Below are 20,080 nucleotides of genomic sequence, written 5' to 3'. Positions count from 1 at the left end.
TCACACATTCTAAATCAGATTTAGTTTCAATTTTTATCACTTTAAAGGAAACATTACTAAAAATATAAATGTATACTTAAGACAAAAAGAACATATTCTGTTTTATAAGCTATGACTATCTTAAAGGCAAATAGCAATGCATAAAATAAGGTATTTTACTTTATTTCATTTCTACCAGAATTCAAAAAGCTATGAAGTAAGTGAGTTGTAGTTTAGGGAATAGTTGCCTTTCAGCTTTCAATTGTATCACTGGTAGAGAAGATCACTGTTCTTCTTTCTTTAGTATGTTTGTTTTTGTTTTAAATGAGACAGGGTCTCACTATATTGTCTTGGCTGGCCTTGAACTCACAGAGATCCACCTAAGTTGTGTGCTACCAAACAGGTCAAGATTACTTATTTTAGATATTTAGATAGACCTAGCAAAATGTACATATGGAATGAGATACATTTATTATTCACACTTAATTATAGCCAAATGGAATTCCAGTCTTGACCCATGAGAACAGATTACACACACGATGTACAAATGATCGGAAACAGGTTTAAGATAAAATGGCAGTTGGCAGCATTCTCAGTATCTCATGGATTAATTTAGTAGTCTTCAAAGACCAACAAAAAATGGGAATGGATTAAGAGTCTTACCTGGGCAACGTAGGCAGAATCTGATATGAGGGAGAAACTGTCCATCTCTCCTCGGCTAATGTAGGTCTGAAGCAAGATGTTTATTTTCCCATAACTATTTTCCACACCTCCAGGAGCTGAGAGTTCACAGAAATTGTTTAACAAGGCGTCTAGCTCCTCTACTTCCTCTTCTCTCACCTAGAAGAGGTAACATTTTTTTATATTTATATTAATACTTTGAGTTAAGGAAAATTCTCTTGTTCAAATTAAACTGTATGTTTGTATAAGTTTCCACTTTCTATGATAACACTCTCCTTCTGTAGTACTGAAATCATTATTTTTCCCACAGGTAGTTGTAAAATACAATATGAAACCATTTTGAAGACGACAGTTGTATTTTAATTCATAACAAATACTAAAGTTTCCAATGACATAAAAATTTACTATGATATAAAAACTCAATCATCTGACCTTACTATCCTTCAATTGATGAGATTTCATTTTTTTTATTTGATCAGAGTTAAACCTCTGCCCAACTGGATTAGGGCATACTTGATTATCTTCAAATGTATTCATTATAGTTACATATTTTTATAAGGTATAACACATTCATACATTAAAGCTGTGAAGTACTATTTCTTATTTCAGAATACTAAAGCTTTTACTGTTAATGAGATTAAATCACAATATGAATAGTACAGAAATATTCAAATCTAAGTCTGAATCATGTACTTATTTTGTATTCTGTTCAATGAACTTTACCTTTTAGTAGTCCAAAGCCTACCTACTTAGATTATTCAATAGTTTTTCTCTCTTGTTTATCCCGACACCTTCTGTGAGACAGGGTTTCATTGTGCAACTAACTCTGTTGGCCTAGAACTTGTTATGTAGACCAGGCTAGCTTCAGACTTACAGAGATCCTCTGTCGTCCAAATGGAAGGACTAAAGGGCATACCACTACTCCAGCTTTATTTGATAGTTCTAATACTACAGTATCTACAAAATTACTGATTTGGAGCAAAAGCAAAAGATGATATAATTTTAGGAAAGTGGATATAGTTGAGATGTTGATGCTCCAAATTCATATGTGTGAAAAATTGTAATTAACTAAAAGTTTTGATAAATGAATTGATATATATTTATGTCATATACATTTAATTCAAACCTCAAGTAATCTTACCTTAATTTGATCAAATTCTTCAGCTTTGGATACAATAGCAAAGATATCACCTTCTGTTTTGTGTGCATCAAAAAGTTCATTAAATGTCTGTCAAAATAAATATTATATTTGATTAAAATTAAAAGTCCAATGAAGTGTTGTTAAGTTACACATCTTACTCTAAATTACGACCACTTAAGAGAAATGGAGCCCTAGAGCATATAGCTATCTGCTGTATTCCAAATTCTCACTTTATAGAAATCATCAAAGTAAGAAGATCTGTAAGAACAAAATGATACATAAAACCATTATTAACCAAAATGTACAATAAATGCCTAAAAAGGTTTATCAAAACATTTTGGCCAGGGTATAAAGAAATCTTATTTGGATCATTCACTGACACTAAATAAATGATATATCATGTAAAATTCAGAGAAATTAATATAAAACAAAATTCTGATGATTTTCATCATACTAATATTATCAACAAAACTGGGATGAAGAAAAGCAGTCGAAGGTTATATACAATGAAGACAGAGAATGAAAGAACTGCAAATGGATTTAAGACTTGGCTTTGACTGGGCTGACCCAAGGAGTTGACTATGGACCAACAAGAGAGCCAGCATGGGACAGGCCTAGGTCCTCTGCATATGTGGGATGATGTTCTGGCTTGGTCTACTTGTGGGACTCCAGGTCTTGGGAGTCAGGCCTGTCCCTAACACTTTGGTTGCCTTTGCCTGGCTTTAATACAAGAACAGGAGCTTAGTCCTACCTAAACTAGATAGGTCATGCTCTGTTGACATGAATGGGAGGACTGCCCCTTTCAGAACAGAGGTAGAAGAGGGGTGGAGGAGATAGGGGAAGTGAATGAGAGGAAGGGGTAAGAGAAAGCTGAAGTTGGGATGTAAAATAAATGAAAAAATTTAAGTAATAAAAAAATAAAGACTTGGTAGCATATGCCGACGAGTGGACATGCAAGAAAAGTTGTTCAACAGAGAAAGAGAGCAGATGGTTAGTGGGTGATAGAAGGAGTGAATGCTGGTTACTGGGTTAAAGAATCCCCAATTGTAAGACAATTGTAAGTTGTAAGACAATTGTAAGTTGTAAGATAATATATGTCAGCTTGGTGGTGGCAGCACATGCTTTTAATCCCAGCACTTGGGAGGAAGAGGCAGGCAGATTTCGAGGTCTAGGCTAGTCTGGTCTACAAGAGCTAGTTCCAGGATAGACTCCAAAGCAACACAGAGAAACCCTGTCTCAAAAAAACAAAACAAAACAAACAAAAGATAATATATGTCAACGGTCTTAAAGAATCTGACTATTAATACAAGCATAAAGTTTATTTCATAAAATATAGGGACAATCTACTAAACATATGAAAACTATTTTCTAAGACTTGTACTATTTATATGCAAAAAATAAAGATATAAAAACTAAATTTCAGATAAATTGTTGTGTCTGCATTTGAAGAAATTGAATTGGAATGATTTCTTTTTAAACTAAAAGTGTCTATAAAAGTACAAAACTAAAAACGAATATAAAATTCAAGCCATGACTATTAAATAAAACACATATACAGGAGAATACAGATAAACTCAAAGTCATGAATGTTAAAGCAGCCTCTCATCTGACACAGGAGCAACTCAAAAGGCAATGAGTAAGCCAGGCATTTTGATATGGGCCTGGTATCCAGCACTTGGGAGGTGGAGGTCAAATTGAACTTATAAACTAAGTGACTAGACTGGCCACAAAAATGCAATTATCACATCTATAACCATTCCTTAAATACAAGCAATTGGAAAAATGAAAAAAAAAGGTAGGAAAAGGCAATAATTTGCAGTTATATATTTAAAATATTAACCTTTAAAAATCCCCAAGCTGTCCTAAGTGAGCTTGGACTAGTGAACTCTAACCACTGGTTCTTAAAATGCAAATCATCTTTTTACTTTTTATGAAAAAAAAAATCATCAAACTATCATTTCCCACTTAATTTATTCTGGCATTCATTCTTTAGGACTCAGCAATGTGCTCTACATGCTTTAGAAGTTCACTGATTGGTTTGGCAAAGGGCCCAGACTACTTAAAATCTTATTTGTATCTTGTCAATACTAAGGGTATTATTGAATTCCTATAATACATTTTGTTGTCTTAGCTGCTTTTGTTATTCTGAATTATCAGCGTATTCCAAAGACTAGGAATTATCTGAATATAAAGTGAAGCTACTGTTGTATTTGTTCCATTCAGTGTAATACCTCGATGGTGTTGTATTTAATATAGTAGTGGCTGGCAGTTCTACCCAAATCAGTGGAGGAAAAATAACCAGTTCGCTCTTCAAAACGGATCATCTTAGCTTTATCCAGCTTTTGTCCAACTTCAATGACTAGCTGTTCTCGATGTTTTCTTAATGTTGGGTCAATCTATTGGAAACAAACAGAGCCAATAAACATAAATGTATTAAACTATTTAGATAGCACATAGGCATACTTATGAAAATTAACATTTTTTTTTCCTTGAGGGCTTAGACTCCAATTAAGTTTATTTAAAAAAAAACACATAATAACTGTACATATTAAAACTATGGCATATCATTTCTATTATTACACATATTTGGCAATGATTAAACATACCTATCTCTTTAAACATTTATCATTTATTACAAAACTTTCTTCTTGCTTTGTGAAATACAAAGCATGTTGTTATCTGTCCCCACCTACAGTATAATAGTATGGGCAAATTACCTGCTCTTAAGTAACTATAACTCAGTACACACTGACAAAACTTCCCACATCCCTGCTCTTGTTAGCCTCTGGTAATAATCACGGTAGTCTCAATTTCTATGTTCACAAAATTTTTAGTTTTCACACATGAATAACATCATGTGGTACTTGTTTTTCTATGTCTGGATCATGTAATTTGGTCCATGATTTCTCTATCCGTTTAAGTTGTCACAAATAACAAGATTACATTCTGTTTTTAACTGTTAAAAACTATTCACTATATGCACAGAACACATTTTCCTTGTCCATCCATCAACTGATGGACACATGGGATGGGACCATTTCTTGGGTATTGTGAAATTTGCTGCCAAGAACACAGGAGTGTAGATGTCTTTTTGACATATTGATTTCATTTCTTATATATGTGTGTATGCATGTATATCTTAACATTTAAGGAGAAATTAGAAAAAGTCTATGTATTAGAAAAGCTTAAAAATCACTGATGTTATTAATCTACACATTCTGTTTAAATATTCTAGAATCCAAATTAGCTATATCTGTAATATTCAGAACAATAAATACTTAAGATTAGATATAAAAATCATTTCTTTCATATGTTTAGACAAAAGGGGATTTAAAGGGACTGGAGAGATGACTCAACAGTTAATAGTACTGGTTGCTCTTCCAGAGGTCCTGAGTTCAAATCCCAGCAACCACATGGTGGCTCATAGCCACCTATAATGAGATCTGGTATACTCTTCTGGCCTGCAGGTATACATTCAGGCAGAATATTGTACACATAATAAATAAATAAATCTTTAAAAAGGGATTTAAAATTCAAGCCTTATTACTATTTCATGAGTATTAGTATTAGTATTACATTAAGATATGGTGGTAAGAGTGCTTTTCCCAGTCAAGATCTACAAAAATAAATGTACCTTTAATGGAATAGAGAAGCATAAAAAACATCTTTCAAATCTAAAGAGTTAATATTGTTTTCATTCATTTTAACTTAGGTCCTCATTAGAGATAAAAGAAAATTTAAAAGTCAGAAAAACAAGGCTACAGGTAGGAGCTATGTCAGCTATGTGATAGGCCATATTGGGTTCATCTAAAATAAACAGTTATTAATAATAAGTTACAAATCCATTAAATACAAATTACTTGATTTATATTAGTAGGAAATTTATTCTTAAAAATTTATGTTGAGTAATAAGAGTAAGACATATAATTAAGCAAAATTATACAAAGTTAAGGACACTAATAAGGTGGTTTGGGTATTTGTCACCAGGCCTGAGGACTCAACTTGATGCCTGAGACCAACATGGAGGAAGGAGAGAACCAACTCTTTCAAGTTATCTTGTAGCATGTGCCTTTCCCTCAAATAAAGAAACAAACATATAATTAAATAAACAGATTGTTAAGACTGGAAACTACACCAAAAGTATTCTTTACGCCGGAGAACTATACAAAATGATGCATAATATCAATTATATTTTAAAATAAAAATGTTATGGTCTTATATTATAAGATTTAATATTCTTAGCTCCTAAAATATATGCTATACTAGTTATTTTTTCTGATGCAATGATAAAATACCATACCCAAAGCACCTTAGAGGAGAAAAGGGTTTATCTTAGCAGAAAGGCACAGAAACAGGGAAGCATGACAAGAGCAAGGAGCCAGCTAATCACATTTTTGTCCACATAGGAAACAAAGAGAATAGGAAATAATGCCATACCATAAACCCTTCAAGCACACCCTCAGTGACATACTGCCTCCATCAAAGCTCCACCTCCAAAAGGTTCTAAAGCAGTGGTTCTCAATCTTCCTAACGCTCTGATTCTTTAATACAGTACCTCATGTTATGGTGATTCCCCAACCATAAAATTATTTTTGCTGCTACTTTGTAAGTGTAATTTTGCTTCTGCTATGAATTGTAATGTAAATGTCTGATCTGTAGGATATCTCCTATGTAAGCCCTAAGAAAAGGCAGGTCTACCACTACAGGGTCAAGACCCACAGGTTGAGAACCACTGTTAAATAGCCTTTCTAAACAGAGGGCTTTCTAAACTTAGGGCTGAGTGTTAAATACAGGAAGGAGCCTACGAGGAACACTTCTCATTCAAACCATCATGTATACACCATGTTTAGTCTTACCCTTCAGAAAATTTTCATAATGCTCTCAATTATTCTCACCATACTTATACTTGTAATGTGAACAGTCAGGGTTATATTAGTCACCATCTATAAAGTTAGAGGTTAAAATGCACCTATATTTAGCCACAAATTAACTTTACCACACAATTCAATGAATAAAAAAAAGGTAGTGGAATACTTTCTAGAGAAAAACCCAAATAGGGAAACTCAAGCGATTTCAGAGTGGCAGCCTTAACACTAATTGTTGCTCCCATCTTAAATTCTATGAAATCTGCTGCACAAGAAAAGGAAAAACAAAAGAAAAGCCCCAAGATTAGCTTTGGTAGCAAGATCAGATATGTGTTATCAGTAAATGGAAAAACATCTTGAGTTAAATTCAACTTTTTTGATAATTCTGACTTGACATAAATCAATATTCACATGATGATAGTAATAATGTTTTCATCCGACCACAACAGGGTTTTATCTGTAATTAGGAAGTACTTACAGCATATAAGCATAGTTCTAAAGAAAAACCAAGATTATATGGAGTCTGTAAGCCATATGGACCACACAACCATAAAGCTCATAGGAAAGGCTGTTACCACGTGTATCCAATTCTCAGTCTGCTTATGCATTGATTCATGAAAGTAATCCTGGCTTCCAAAGAGTTACAATGACTCACCACTGCTACCACTTAAAAATACAGGATAGGGATAAAGTAACTTGATAAGAGCAACACATTATATATAACATATGCCATTATTAAAACATAGTCATAAATTTCTTCCTGCCCAGTTTACTCCCAAGTTAAATACATCAGTTAAAAAATAAACATTGGAAAATATCAATAGCAAATGTTAATTTATCTGAAAATGGCTTGATCATAAGATAAATAGAAACTTAATAATATTAGCGGTAAAAGAAATTTAAAGAAAGTAATGTAATTATCAGGGTCAGCTTCATTTCCCTCAGTGTTTCCTGAAAATAAATAAATAAATAAATAAATAAAGCAAGCTCTGAAATCTTCTTCCAGTTCTGTAACTGGGTTTCAAATGAAGCGAGAGTAACAAATACTCATTTTCACATTAGGAAAAGATCACACAAGCCAACAGAAGGCTTAAGCCTCTCTTTTTCCCCAGCAAATGAGCTCTCTACCTGGTATGCTTTATGACTGATGCCATAAGCTAATGGATTTGCTCTCATCCGCACATAGAGGTAAGTGTAACTTATCCACTTCACTGCTTCTTCCACATTGGTAACTGTTCCCAGAGCAATCTGCAAATAAAAAAAATAAAGCAGAAATTAAAGTAACACATTAAAGACAACCATAAATATTATAGCAAAGACTACTTTGCCAGAAATCATGTTTTGAAAATAGGTCACTGTACTGAATTTTTTTTTAAAAAAGGCAAACACAATTGGTAGGCATGATTTTTCGAATTTATTAAACATCACTGCAGCTTCATTTAATTGAGAACAAACAGTACATTAGAAATGAGGTCTAAAAGCTGAATTTCCTCAATTTTATGGCTTTTAATTATTTTGCAAAGTGTGGACTTTAAATTATACACTATTAAGGACTTTTCTGTAATTTGTTATTTTTTCTTTATTCAGTTCACAACTCAACTTGTTTTAGTTTCACTTATTTTTGTCTGAAAAGTTTAAAGCAAGAAAACAAGAATAATGATAACAAAATACTTTGTTTGCATGTCTTCCCTGATTTTGTGCAGTCATTATAAAAAACACAGAAGGAAAATTAGCGTTATCTCTAAATATGTCCTCAGCACTGACATAGACACACAAATGGAACAAAATAGAAATCTGTAACCACATCTACAAAAAGAAAAAAAATTCTACAAACTAATACTTAAAAAAACTCCATAGAATTGCAACTACAACTGCCTTGCATGCTTGAGTGAAAGCATGACAAGACTCCTCTGCTAGCAAGACCAGTGACAACAACTCCAACAGAGCACGGAATACTTTCATGATGAGAGAAGAGCTACAATAAAAGAGGACTGCTTTAGATTACATTCAGAAAGTCATGTGCAATGGGCATTTTAATGTACTTTAGCCATCTATTGATTTAATGAAACCTGTAACATGCTTTCCTGAACCACTGGCTCCTAAATCATGACACAGAGACTTCTTAATTATGAATGTATGGCCTTAGTTTAGGCTTCTTTTTAGATAGCTTTTTTTCCCCTTAACTTGAATTTCAACCCATTTTTATTCATTTACTTATTTTTCTGAGTATCACAAAAGTTTATTTAGCAAAAAGTATTTTTTTTAAATGAAAATGTACATGACCCTATTCAACACCCAAGTCAGACAGTCCTTCGAGGAAGAATGTGAACTCCTGCTGAATAGCCATTGTTTAGACTCTTTCCAAGGCTTCTAACATGAGGATGCTCTTTCCTCTTTTGACCACAATGCTGATGTCATTCTGTTGCCCACTAGTTGCCCAGTGGTAGAGAATACGCTCAGCACATACAAGGCCATGGACTGAATCGGTAATATTGTTCCAACCACGCCATGCAAAAGAACTAAATTTGAGCCAATAAGGAGCTGTATAAATAATTACTGAAGAATTACAGGTAGGACAATTAAATGCTTCTATTCTGGATAAACAAAACTTGTTTAAATTAAATCTATTTGCATATCCAATTTTCTACCACTGTTCTTTATATTCTTATATGTTTCTATATATAATCTATGATATCTAATTCATAACTATTTTAATCATTAAATATCATAAAGCCTACATTAAATGGTGTTCACAAAAGTAAAGAATTAAGCACACTCATTAGGAATAGTTGTACATGCCTATAATTACAGGTGTCAGAAGGTTAAATTAGGAGGATGACTGTAAGTCAGGCCAACATGGGCTAAAAAGCTACTATACAACAAGATGTTCCTCAAAAAACAAATAAATGAAAAAAGCCCATGCACAGTTTATTACATGCCCTATGCACATTGTGCACATGTGGGCATAAGAACAAATCAGTTAAGTCATGATATACTAGCCCTAACCTCTCTCCCTCGACAGTTCTATCATTCACAGGGTGAGAGTAAATGATTACTTCATTATAGTGCCAGAAACTCGCCATTACTATTATTCTCCGAGTTTTACCAACCAGCTGCAGTGCTGACTTAAACCTATGTTTTACAACTCCTATAGACACACTTTCTTTTTTCCTTCACTAACCTGCATTGTTTTCAAAATGGCTTTTAAAACTTCAGTTGTTGGCACTGTATGTTAAACTTTTTGTTTTGAAATATTCCTTTGAAATGTTAGTAAAATTAGTAAAAATGTACATAAATGATATGACTAAAAATCAGACACCAGACACCCCCCTCTCCTATTGAAAACTACATGGTGCCAGACGTTTTGGTATATATGCAGTAATCTAGGTATTGTCCAGCCTGTTCCCTTCCTATATATAATGCCCAATAAAGTACTCTTCATATTCTAGTTTAAGATTTGTGGTGTGTGTGTGTGTGTAATGTCATATGAAGTATGACCCATTCTCCTTACGATCATATACTACTATATTAAAATAAAAGAAATAAAGATTTTACAAAATACAAAATAAGCTTCATCAGTAGATTAATGTGAGTGGGCTGCTATGGCTGCCTCTGATATGATGAAAAGGTAGGAGGGATCAGGCATCACTCATCTGCTCAAGGAAAGCAAATCTAATCATTCACATAAAGAAAAGACATTAAACAGAAAAATACATGTTTATTCCACGATACACTAGTCTTTTATCGCCACCTCATGACAGAAAAGAAAAATTTCTTGTAACTGTAAGCTGCCACCTGGTGACAGCTTTTTCACAGTGTATCTTTGGAATTTTTCATTCATCTTAGAAGTTAGCAGTAAACCTGTATACTCTGTACGAGTATATGTACACACAAACATCGTCCTTGGCCATCTGAAGATCCCTCTTCATGAGGCTGGAACATATAACCACTGGGATGAATACCATAAACCCAACACCCACTCCTTACAGTGGAATTAACATCCACCAATGGTTTTCAAATACTGGATATGAGTGATGAAAATGTTACTAGTGTATAATGCAATAATACTATAAAGTTCATTAAATAAAATGCAATTTAGACATAAGACTTAAATAACACTTCATACCTAATTAAAGTTTAATATATAAGAATATTTTTATTTGTAAAATATGCATGTTTTAAAAATTGGTCAAAATTATATAAAATCTAAATAAACAAATTTATCCTATCATTCACTTCTTTTAAGACTAGAATATTTTAAGGTTGAGTATCAAAGAGCTATCAAAAACTCAGTAGATCAATTGTGCTGTGTGCTATAGCAAAGTAGAACAGGCATTTAATAGATTTTTCACAAATCAATAAAAGTACTATTTTATAAATAAAAAGTGAAAACAAAAAACTGGAAAAAAAGGACATTGAAGGCAATGAGGGCAGAAGAAAACCTTTCTGGCAAAGGATTTGTGCTGAAGGCAGACTGGGGAGGCAAGGTTATACTGGGAGGCCTTTACTCAAGGTCTCCATGCAATATTCTGCAGGGATGGAATTCTTCTGAAGAGCAAGAATGCTAGAATACAGGAAAATTACCCTAGCTTTAAAGACTGGCTTGCTAGAACAGAGTAGAAGCACAGGGATGTCTTCTGAAAACATACTAATAAACTTCAAACACTTGTTTTTCTCTCATTGCAAACTCAAGTGGCTTGATACAGAAAATGCACTTGTGACCTTTCAGCTTTAGGATTATGAAGTCACCTCATTAGGTGTCAATGAGCAAATATGTGCAGAAAACATTTGCTTTAAATTATAGTTAATGTATTTGTTTAAATAGTTAAAAATTATATTTATAAAGTCAAAGTCATGAATAGAAACAATATTATTTTTCTCATTTAACTTGTTTTTTCTTTGCATTAACAATTGCCAATTCTGAATCTTAATAAAGATGTGAACACAAATCCAAGACCTTAATAATATAGCAGATTCATGCTATAAGTTGATTCATATTTGATTTCCAATTTTACCAAATTTAATTTTACATTCAAATTGTATTACCAAAATATTTGACAAGAATGTATTTCAGTAGACCAAGAATTATCAGTGACTATACCTCATTATAAAAGTTAAAAATTTCAAAGTATGAATGCCCTTTATATAAATAAATGGAATTATGTTCATAGTTATGTGACATTTTTGAAAATGGCATATCTATTAAGTAGTTAATGATGAACATATGGAGCCTTGTTTACTTTGATTCTCAGGGTATAGCTAGCTTTACTGACACTATTCTATTGTTCTAAATGGTAAGAACAGTGTTTGACTCAGTTTGTATCCTCTGTATACTTACAATGGCATGTGGGTTTTTTACTTAAATAGTGGTCAAAGACAAGGTGATTAAATTTAGTCTCCACGAACTTTAAGATTAAAGTAATATATCTGTCTTCATTAGGGTTGCTACTGTTGTGATAAAATATCACCAGCTAATATCAATGAAGGGCGAAAAGGTTTTATTTTATATTAAGCTTGTAGTCTATCATCCAGAGATTAGTGTGTATCTGCATGCAAACTTTGTGTCACGGCACACATATGGAGGTCAGAAGACAACGTCCAGTGGTTGGTTATTTCCTTCTACCATGTGGGTTCTGAGGAACAAACTCAGGTCCTAGGTTTTGAGGCAAGTGCCTTAACTCATGGGCAATCTCCCTGCCCCTCATACCTTTTTTCTAATCTCCAATCACACCTCTCCAAACTTAACTATCTTTCTGACCTCCGATAGAGAATTCACAGACAAAAATCATTTTTGTGGCAGCCTGGCACCTAATGTATTGTCTCCTTCTGTATGTACTCTTCTGCAATACTTGCCCCTCTATGGATGCCACTGCACTGTGGAGTTTTGACCTGTCTTTGGCCATTACTCTTAACAAAGAGAACCGAGTGAGTTTGTGTTTCCTTCTTTAGAGAGGAAACATAAAGAACAGGAGCAGGATGTAACAGACTTGTATAAGCTATTCATAAGTATGTGGTATGAGACTAGCATACATTTTGACTATGAGTAGTTCCTTCATTTAGTTCATGCTTACATATCAGCTACCGAAATCATTAGGAGAACTTCAGGCTAAGAAAGGAAACTGGCATAGAAAAGTGCTGAATATCACAACAATACTTAAAAATGCCAGGAAACAGTGAAAACACAGTTAACATTTGACATATATATTCTAAATTTTTAAAAATGGTTATATTCTTTGCCAGCTAAGATGTTAGATATCCAGGCTGCTGAGATCAAATAGGTTTGAGCATAGAAGTTGCACAATCACAAATGCAAAGCTACTCAAGCTAAAATTACAGTTTTATGTATTTCATATAAAATGTTAATAACGAAGCTATCAAATGACCTAACAACATAAGGTAACTTTACAAATCTTCTAAATTTTATTAGAAACGCAAAATACAATATACATTTCTATAATTGCTGTTTGTTTCCCTAATCTATATAGATTAGTTTGGAAATTCTGACTTAGAGAAAAATCTCGTATTAGCAACAAGTACTTGTCAGTCATGTCTCCATTTTATCCTTCCATGAATTAATCAACATTCTGCATTTAGCCTATTATTTTCTCTTTTTATAAAGATGTAATTTTTATGTGTTTGTGTGTATATATGTGTATGTGCACTGTGTGTGGCTTTGTACATGTACAAACAGATGCTAATAAAGGCCAGAAAAGTGTATCAGATTCCTTGAGGCTGTCCTTTCAAGGTAAGTAGTTAGGAGTTGCCTGATATGGGTTCTGGGTACCAAACCCAGGTCTTCTGTAAGACCAGTAAACACCCTTAACAACAAAGCCATCTCTCCAGCCCCCATTTTGTCTCTTGACATACATTATATTCCTGACATTACAAATAAACAAACAGTTCAATTTTCCCCAACCTTCTGAGCTCTTACTTACCTCAGCATTTAGGTTATCTGCAAGGCTTTCCAGAAACTGACTCTCAATTGGGTTTTGTTGAGTGAGTAAACTGAGGTAATGGCTGAGTTTATCATGTGTCGTTATAATGATTCCTTCCCCAAATTTGTCAAATTGTGGTCGTCCAGCTCGGCCAAATATCTGCATGACATCTAAAATTCCAAGGTCAACAAAGGAGCCTCTTTTGGCAGCATATATTTGTGTTCCCTAGATGAGGAAAAGTTAATAAAATTTACATAAGCACACACATATAATCCTGAAGAGCTGGAACCTGAAATTGGGCAAATACCGAAAGATCTCAAAAGTGTACTTTAAATAATCCCTTCATCAGCTGGGATAGAGTTAAATTCTGTAATTGAAGCTAGACTTCTACTGCAGAAAATAATTCTGGCTAAAATGCTATTCACAGTCAATGAAACAGACAAATCACAACATTTTTCTAAATAAATCAATTCAGAGGCTTGCTTTAACAGGCACACAAATCCATGTGCAAAGGGAGGTAAGCTCCTACCTTAATAATAACAGCATGCGCAGGAAGATTGACACCCCAGGCTAATGTGGCTGTACAGATTAGGACTTTGATATGCCCATTTGAAAACAAGTTTTCAACCAAATTCCTGTCTTGCCGAAGCATTCCTGCATGGTGAATGCTAAAGCCATCCAAGAATAATTCTCGCACTTGCTTATTTCTTGACTTTTGCACCTAGACATTAAAAAACATAAAAGGATAATTACTTAGCATTTAATGGCAATTGCTATTTCTTGGGCATGTTGAATGAGTTTATCAAAGAAAGCAAATATTGTTTTGAAGTTTCTTAACTTGGTAATGGTTAAAAATCATTTTGTTATATGTCTTACAAGTTTACAAAACATGACACATTATCTTAAAGGGATGGCACAAACATCCGACCTGGCTGTACCTTCTTGTAATAAATTAATGTCTTATACAGTTTTTTTTGTACACTTCCAAAATACTTGACTAAAATTAAACACATCTGGTGTGGAAATTCCTTCTGTACATGTGTTGCTTTTATTGGTTAACAAATAAAGACACTGCATTGGCCTGTGACAGGGAAGAGTAGAGCTAGGTGGGGAAACTAAACTGAATGCTGGGAGAAAGAAGTTAGAGTCAAAAGATGCCATGTAGCTGCCAGCTGGAACATTGCTGGTAGGCCACGAGCCTTGTGGCAAAATATAAAATAATGGAAATGGGTTAATTCTAGATGCAAGAGCTAGCTAGTAATATGATTAAGCTATTGGTCAAACAGTAATTTAAATAATATAGCTTCTGAGTGATTATTTCATGGTCTGGGCAGCCGGGAATGAACAAGCAGCCTTCTACTACATGCATCTGTACCTCACCTCTTTAAGAGTAAATCTGGAGTGGTCAAAATCCAAAGCTCTGCAGCATTTCATCTTAAGTGCTACCTTTACTTGCTGACACAAGCCACACAAGTCAGCATTTTCTGAGTCTCTTCTGAAGGATGTATCCTACATTTATACTTTCCATTCTAGACACACAATCTAGAAGACTTTACTGAGATGCCTACTGATTCCCTTAGTCTTCTATAAGCAATGAGCGCAGAAACCCAACAGTGGTCACCTACAGCTGTGTTCATGCTGAGCTTTGGTGGAAGGTTTTGACCACATCTCTCCACAACCTTACAACTACTTTGAACAGACTAAATTCCCTGATGGTATCTGTTCTTTGGACTGGTTTGAACTTCTGGGATCATAAGTTTTACAATAAAAAACTTTATAACTCACTGAAGTGACTCACTAAAGAAATATTTCTACACAATCGAAGATGTTGTTGTAATACTTTTAAAAGTTGTTCAATAATAAAGGCTTCTTTAGGAGTATTATATCATGTATTTATTTATCAGTGCTATGGGAAAAAAATCTCATTATCAAAAATAGCATCTTTTTGACTATTTGTTCCCTACATATAGATATGGCAGGGAATGGGAGCTCAGGGGTTGGGGTTCTGGTCTAGAACTTGTCAAACTGTCTGCATCTTGGGTCACCTAATTTTATTAATTTCTAAGCAATCAACTAAAGAAAATAACATTTTATAAATTCAACTTCAAGTAGGTTGAGTATAATAAATTAGTAAACTCCACCATCTAGTGGCCAACAAAATAAATGACAACCTGTAGATTTTTTAAGGAGTCCCAATCAAAACCATAGTCCTAAAAGGAGGACGCTAAGAGGGGCAAGTATGGATCAACCTAGGAAGGGGAAATAGATAAGATCTCATAGGTAAACTGGTGGCTGCAAGGGCTAGAGTGGGATAGAAAGGAAGAGCAATGAAACAGACATTCTGATAGAGGGCGTCATTATGGGCTTAGGGAGAAACCTGATGCTAGGAAAATTCCCAGAGTCCACAAGAATTACTCTAAGACTCCTAGCAATAGTGAAGAGGGTACCTGAACTGGTGTTGCCCTATAATCAGATTAGTGACTACCCTATTTTTCTTCATGAAACCTGTATCTAGTAACTGATGGAAGGAGATGCAGAACTCCACAGTCAAGCACTGGACTGAGCTCCTAGAGTCCAGTCAAAGAGAGGGAGGAGGAATTATATGAACAAGGGGTGGGGAGAGTATTATGATGGGGAAACCCACTAAGACAGCTGACCTGACTTAGTGGGATCTCATGGCCTCTGGTCTGACAGCTGGGGAGCATGCATAGGACCAAACCAGGTCCGCTGAATGTAGGTGACAGTTCTGTGGCTAGGTCTCTTGGTGGGACCCTTGGCAGCAGGACCAGGATTTATCCCAGGTGAATGAACTGTTTTTTTGGAGTCCATTTTCTGTAGTGGGATACCTTGCTTGGCCTTTATGCAGTGAGGAGAGGCTTGATCCTGCCTCAACTTGATATGCCAGACTTAGTAGACTCCCCATGAGAGGCCTTACATGAGAGGCCTTACACTCTCTGAGGAGTAGATGAGGTAGGGGGAAAGGTGGCAGGAGGAGGAAGAGAGGGAGGGCAAACTGTAGTTGGTAGGCAAAATGAGAGAGAGAGAGAGAGAGAGAGAGAGAGAGAGAGAGAGAGAGAGAGAGAGAGAGAGAGAGAGGAGAGAGAGAGAGAGAAGGTTCTGAATCAAAATAAACAGACATCTAACAAAAGATTATCCTTTTCATGTTTCAATGAGGACACACTCTTATTATTTTTGTGAAGTACAGTTAGCCTGTAAAAAACATAGCATACTTGATGATTAACTACATATTTATGTTTTGAATTTGCAATGTCCGCCAAAGGCCATGTTCAGAGTCCTTGGACAACATTTGTTGACACTATTCAAAGGTATAGAGACTTTAGGAGGTGGAGCCTTCAGCCTGTATGCAGCCAGTCATTGGACTGTTTAAGATCAATGACTTGACCCCCTGGTTCAGGCCACTGCCATGTGAAGAATTTCAACTATAGATTCTTGTTGCTTTGAACTCTCTTGATGTCTTCTCCATTATGATGCACTGCAACTCCTCTAAACTGAGCTGAAATATATCTTTCCTCCTCCAAGTTATTTCTGTCAGGTATCTGGTTACAGAGATGCCAAGTAATGAATGTGTTATACTTCAATCACACTGCCTTCTTTTTAGAGCTGAGATACTATTGTTAAATTTCTTGAAGCAACTCTCATGAATAACAGACTAGAGTATTTGCTAAGAGAGAACAGAGTTCTTTCAGCAGCCAAAATAAGAGATAGGTCACATAACCTGCTCCACTTCTCTATCATTCAAAAGTAGGCACTCAGAGCTGCACAACTGTGGTGCAGAATAGTTGCCTGCTTCTGCTGAGGCCCACATCTGGATGGCCTGCACCGAAATAACCAGACGTGGTTGCTCTCAATATAGAATCCTGTGATGAACCATAGTTTACTTAGGACACTGATGACACAGGATGTAACAACACAGGAAGCATGTAACTGCGGTAAGAATTCTCTCCAGGTAGCAAGCAGATATGGAGTTGACTCAGCACATCCTTACTGTTTAGATGGCACTTCATGACATACCTGGGAAAATATTCTCAAGCATTCCATTTTTGTAGACATCTGTTTTGTACCCAATACTAAGGAGGTAACATATATTATGTATTTTGCTTTTCTTATTTTGGAACAGATTCCCAAGAATTAAAAAAAGAAACTGGATTGAAAAGTATTGTTTTTAATTTCATTTAAAGTTATCAATTTTCTTTCTAAAATTATGTAATGAATTCATAGCTCAAACACATTATAGGAAAGTGCACTCCACCCTGTCATTCACAATGCTGAACTCACAGTTCTTGTTGAATTATGCCAATAGTGTGAGTGAAGTAGGTTGCTCATTGTCACTTTTAAGTTCTTCTGGTTTCTTTTTACAAGCCATAGGTTAACTGACATATATTCTCAGTATATATAGTATTGGATTTTATAAGACCTTTCTTGCAAATACATTTTGAGCTTATTTTACACCCACATCTCCTGTGTTTCCATTTCTCCTGCAACCCTCACATCAGAGCTCTACCATTTCATCTCTACTTTCATGCCCTATCTATATACACTGATGATTTTCTGTGTGTATATAAAATTTAAGGTAAAAGATTGAGAGAAAATATACTATCTGTCCTGAACTACCTTGAGTCACCAAAAATGTGAGGATCTCCAGGTACATTCATTTTCTCACATATGATGAAACTTCATTCTTCTTTATGGTTGAAAAAGATTCCATTGTGTATATATACCAAACTTTTCTATTATTCCATTCATCTGATCACAGACTGGTAAGGTGATTCTGGGGTGAATTTTACTTTTCAGATTTTATTTTTGAGTCAGGGTATCACTGCAGTTTGACACTCCTATAATAAACAAGCTTGCCTTGAACTCCCACAAATCTGTCTACCTCTGCCTTTCAAATATTGGGATTAAAGGTGTGTGCCACCATGCCAAGCCTCTTTATCCTAAATTTTAATTTTTGAATCTGAATTTTCCATTTGTTGTCTATCTTATTTCACAATACACTTGAAGTACCGATAATCCAAAGGATGCACATCTTAAGAATATTACTTTTAAAATAGGTGAAAAAAAAACTAGTTTTTGCACTATTGTTATTCAATTCCATGACTTTTTACATAAGTATTGATTCTGTAACCACTGCCATTTTCAGAATACAAAACGGACTACATCTAGAATTAATTAAAAACTAAGATGCTGGGTACAACTAAGAGGGACTTTTTTGTTTTTTTCTGAAATAAATCATTTAAAGTGGGAAGACCCATATCTTTGAGACAGGAAGATATACCTTTAATCTGAGTCACAAATCCAGCTGACAGTCTACAGAAAGAACATTAAAGAAGGAAGCTGGCTCTTTTTGTTGCTTGCTCTCACTAGAAAGTCCATTACTTCAGTAGTATTAAAGTCTACTCCTTTGGGATTCCGGTGTATACTGAAGACTATCTGAGACATCCATGAATCAGGATTAATAAAAACTAAGAGAGAGAAATTGGGGTTCAACCTGAAGATCCAAAAAACAAAGCAGCCAGCCACTGGTTCTCACCTTGACTTCAGTCCAAAACGGCAATCCTGCCTCCAGGAATTTTAGAATAAAACTGTGTCTGAGAGCTGTCTCCCATTTTATAATGCTCTCTAGGGCTGGGATTAAAGGCATGCACCACTGGGATCAAAGTCATGCACCACCAGGTTTTTATGGAAACTAGAGTGGATTAAAGGTGTGTTTCATTATAGCTACTGGGATTAAAGGTGTATGACACTGCTGGCTGATCTGTAAGGCTGGCCAGTGTGGCTGTTTTACTTTCCCGATCCCCAGGCAAGCTTTATTTATTAAAATACAAGTGAAATGCGACTACTCATTAAGCCTTGTGGACTGAACGACTACTGCATTCTTGGGCTTTTCATTGGTAGACAGCCATTGTTGGATGAGCCAGTCTAATAAACACCCTTCCTACAGAGATGCATTCTCTTAGTTCTACAAGCCATTTTAATAAATCCCGTCTCCACATATATAATTTTTCAATCTATCAGTTCTGTTCCTTTTGATAAGCATAACTAGAGCATGTAAAATTGCATAGCATCAGGTTTGTGAGATTATAGTCATTAAGCAAACAGTCTTATCACAAAGACATTTAGAAGTAATCACTTTATACGAATAGAAAATTTATCTTTATAGGTTGAAATTCAGATCAGGACACAGTTCCAGCTAAGAAACAAAAGTATTTTGCCATTTCTATAATGACTGACTATCCAGTCTCTTGTGGCACAAGAGAACAGCTGGAAGTAATAAAGTGTTAAGACGGGTTGTGCTTTCAAGTCTTTAAGAACCAGGGATATGTTAGACCATGAGGCCAAAGTTTGCCTAGTTTTGATTAAAATTTTTAGTAAATTTATATATATATATATGTATATATATATACACACACAGACACATATGTGAAATATGCTAAAAAATCTCAAGATACTATTGCTAT

General features: G+C 34.8%; 1 protein-coding gene across 1 annotated transcript in view; it reads right to left on the bottom strand.

Annotated features, from left to right (window-relative positions):
- Ascc3 (activating signal cointegrator 1 complex subunit 3) overlaps window positions 1–20,080 on the bottom strand; it is a 293,210-nt gene that overhangs the window by 143,321 nt on the left and 129,809 nt on the right. The window contains exons 15-20 of the mRNA XM_038339034.1: window positions 14,131–14,322; window positions 13,602–13,826; window positions 7,795–7,914; window positions 4,033–4,197; window positions 1,802–1,888; window positions 643–819 (exon numbers count right to left, since the gene is read on the bottom strand). Coding sequence (XP_038194962.1) covers window positions 643–819; window positions 1,802–1,888; window positions 4,033–4,197; window positions 7,795–7,914; window positions 13,602–13,826; window positions 14,131–14,322 — 966 coding nt within the window. The remainder of the gene's footprint in view (window positions 1–642; window positions 820–1,801; window positions 1,889–4,032; window positions 4,198–7,794; window positions 7,915–13,601; window positions 13,827–14,130; window positions 14,323–20,080) is intronic.

This window comes from Arvicola amphibius, chromosome 8 (assembly GCF_903992535.2).
Source record: "Arvicola amphibius chromosome 8, mArvAmp1.2, whole genome shotgun sequence".
Classification (NCBI taxonomy): Eukaryota; Metazoa; Chordata; class Mammalia; order Rodentia; family Cricetidae; genus Arvicola; species Arvicola amphibius.
Note: the sequence above shows the minus strand (reverse complement) of the source record. Positions and strands in the feature narration are given on the sequence as shown.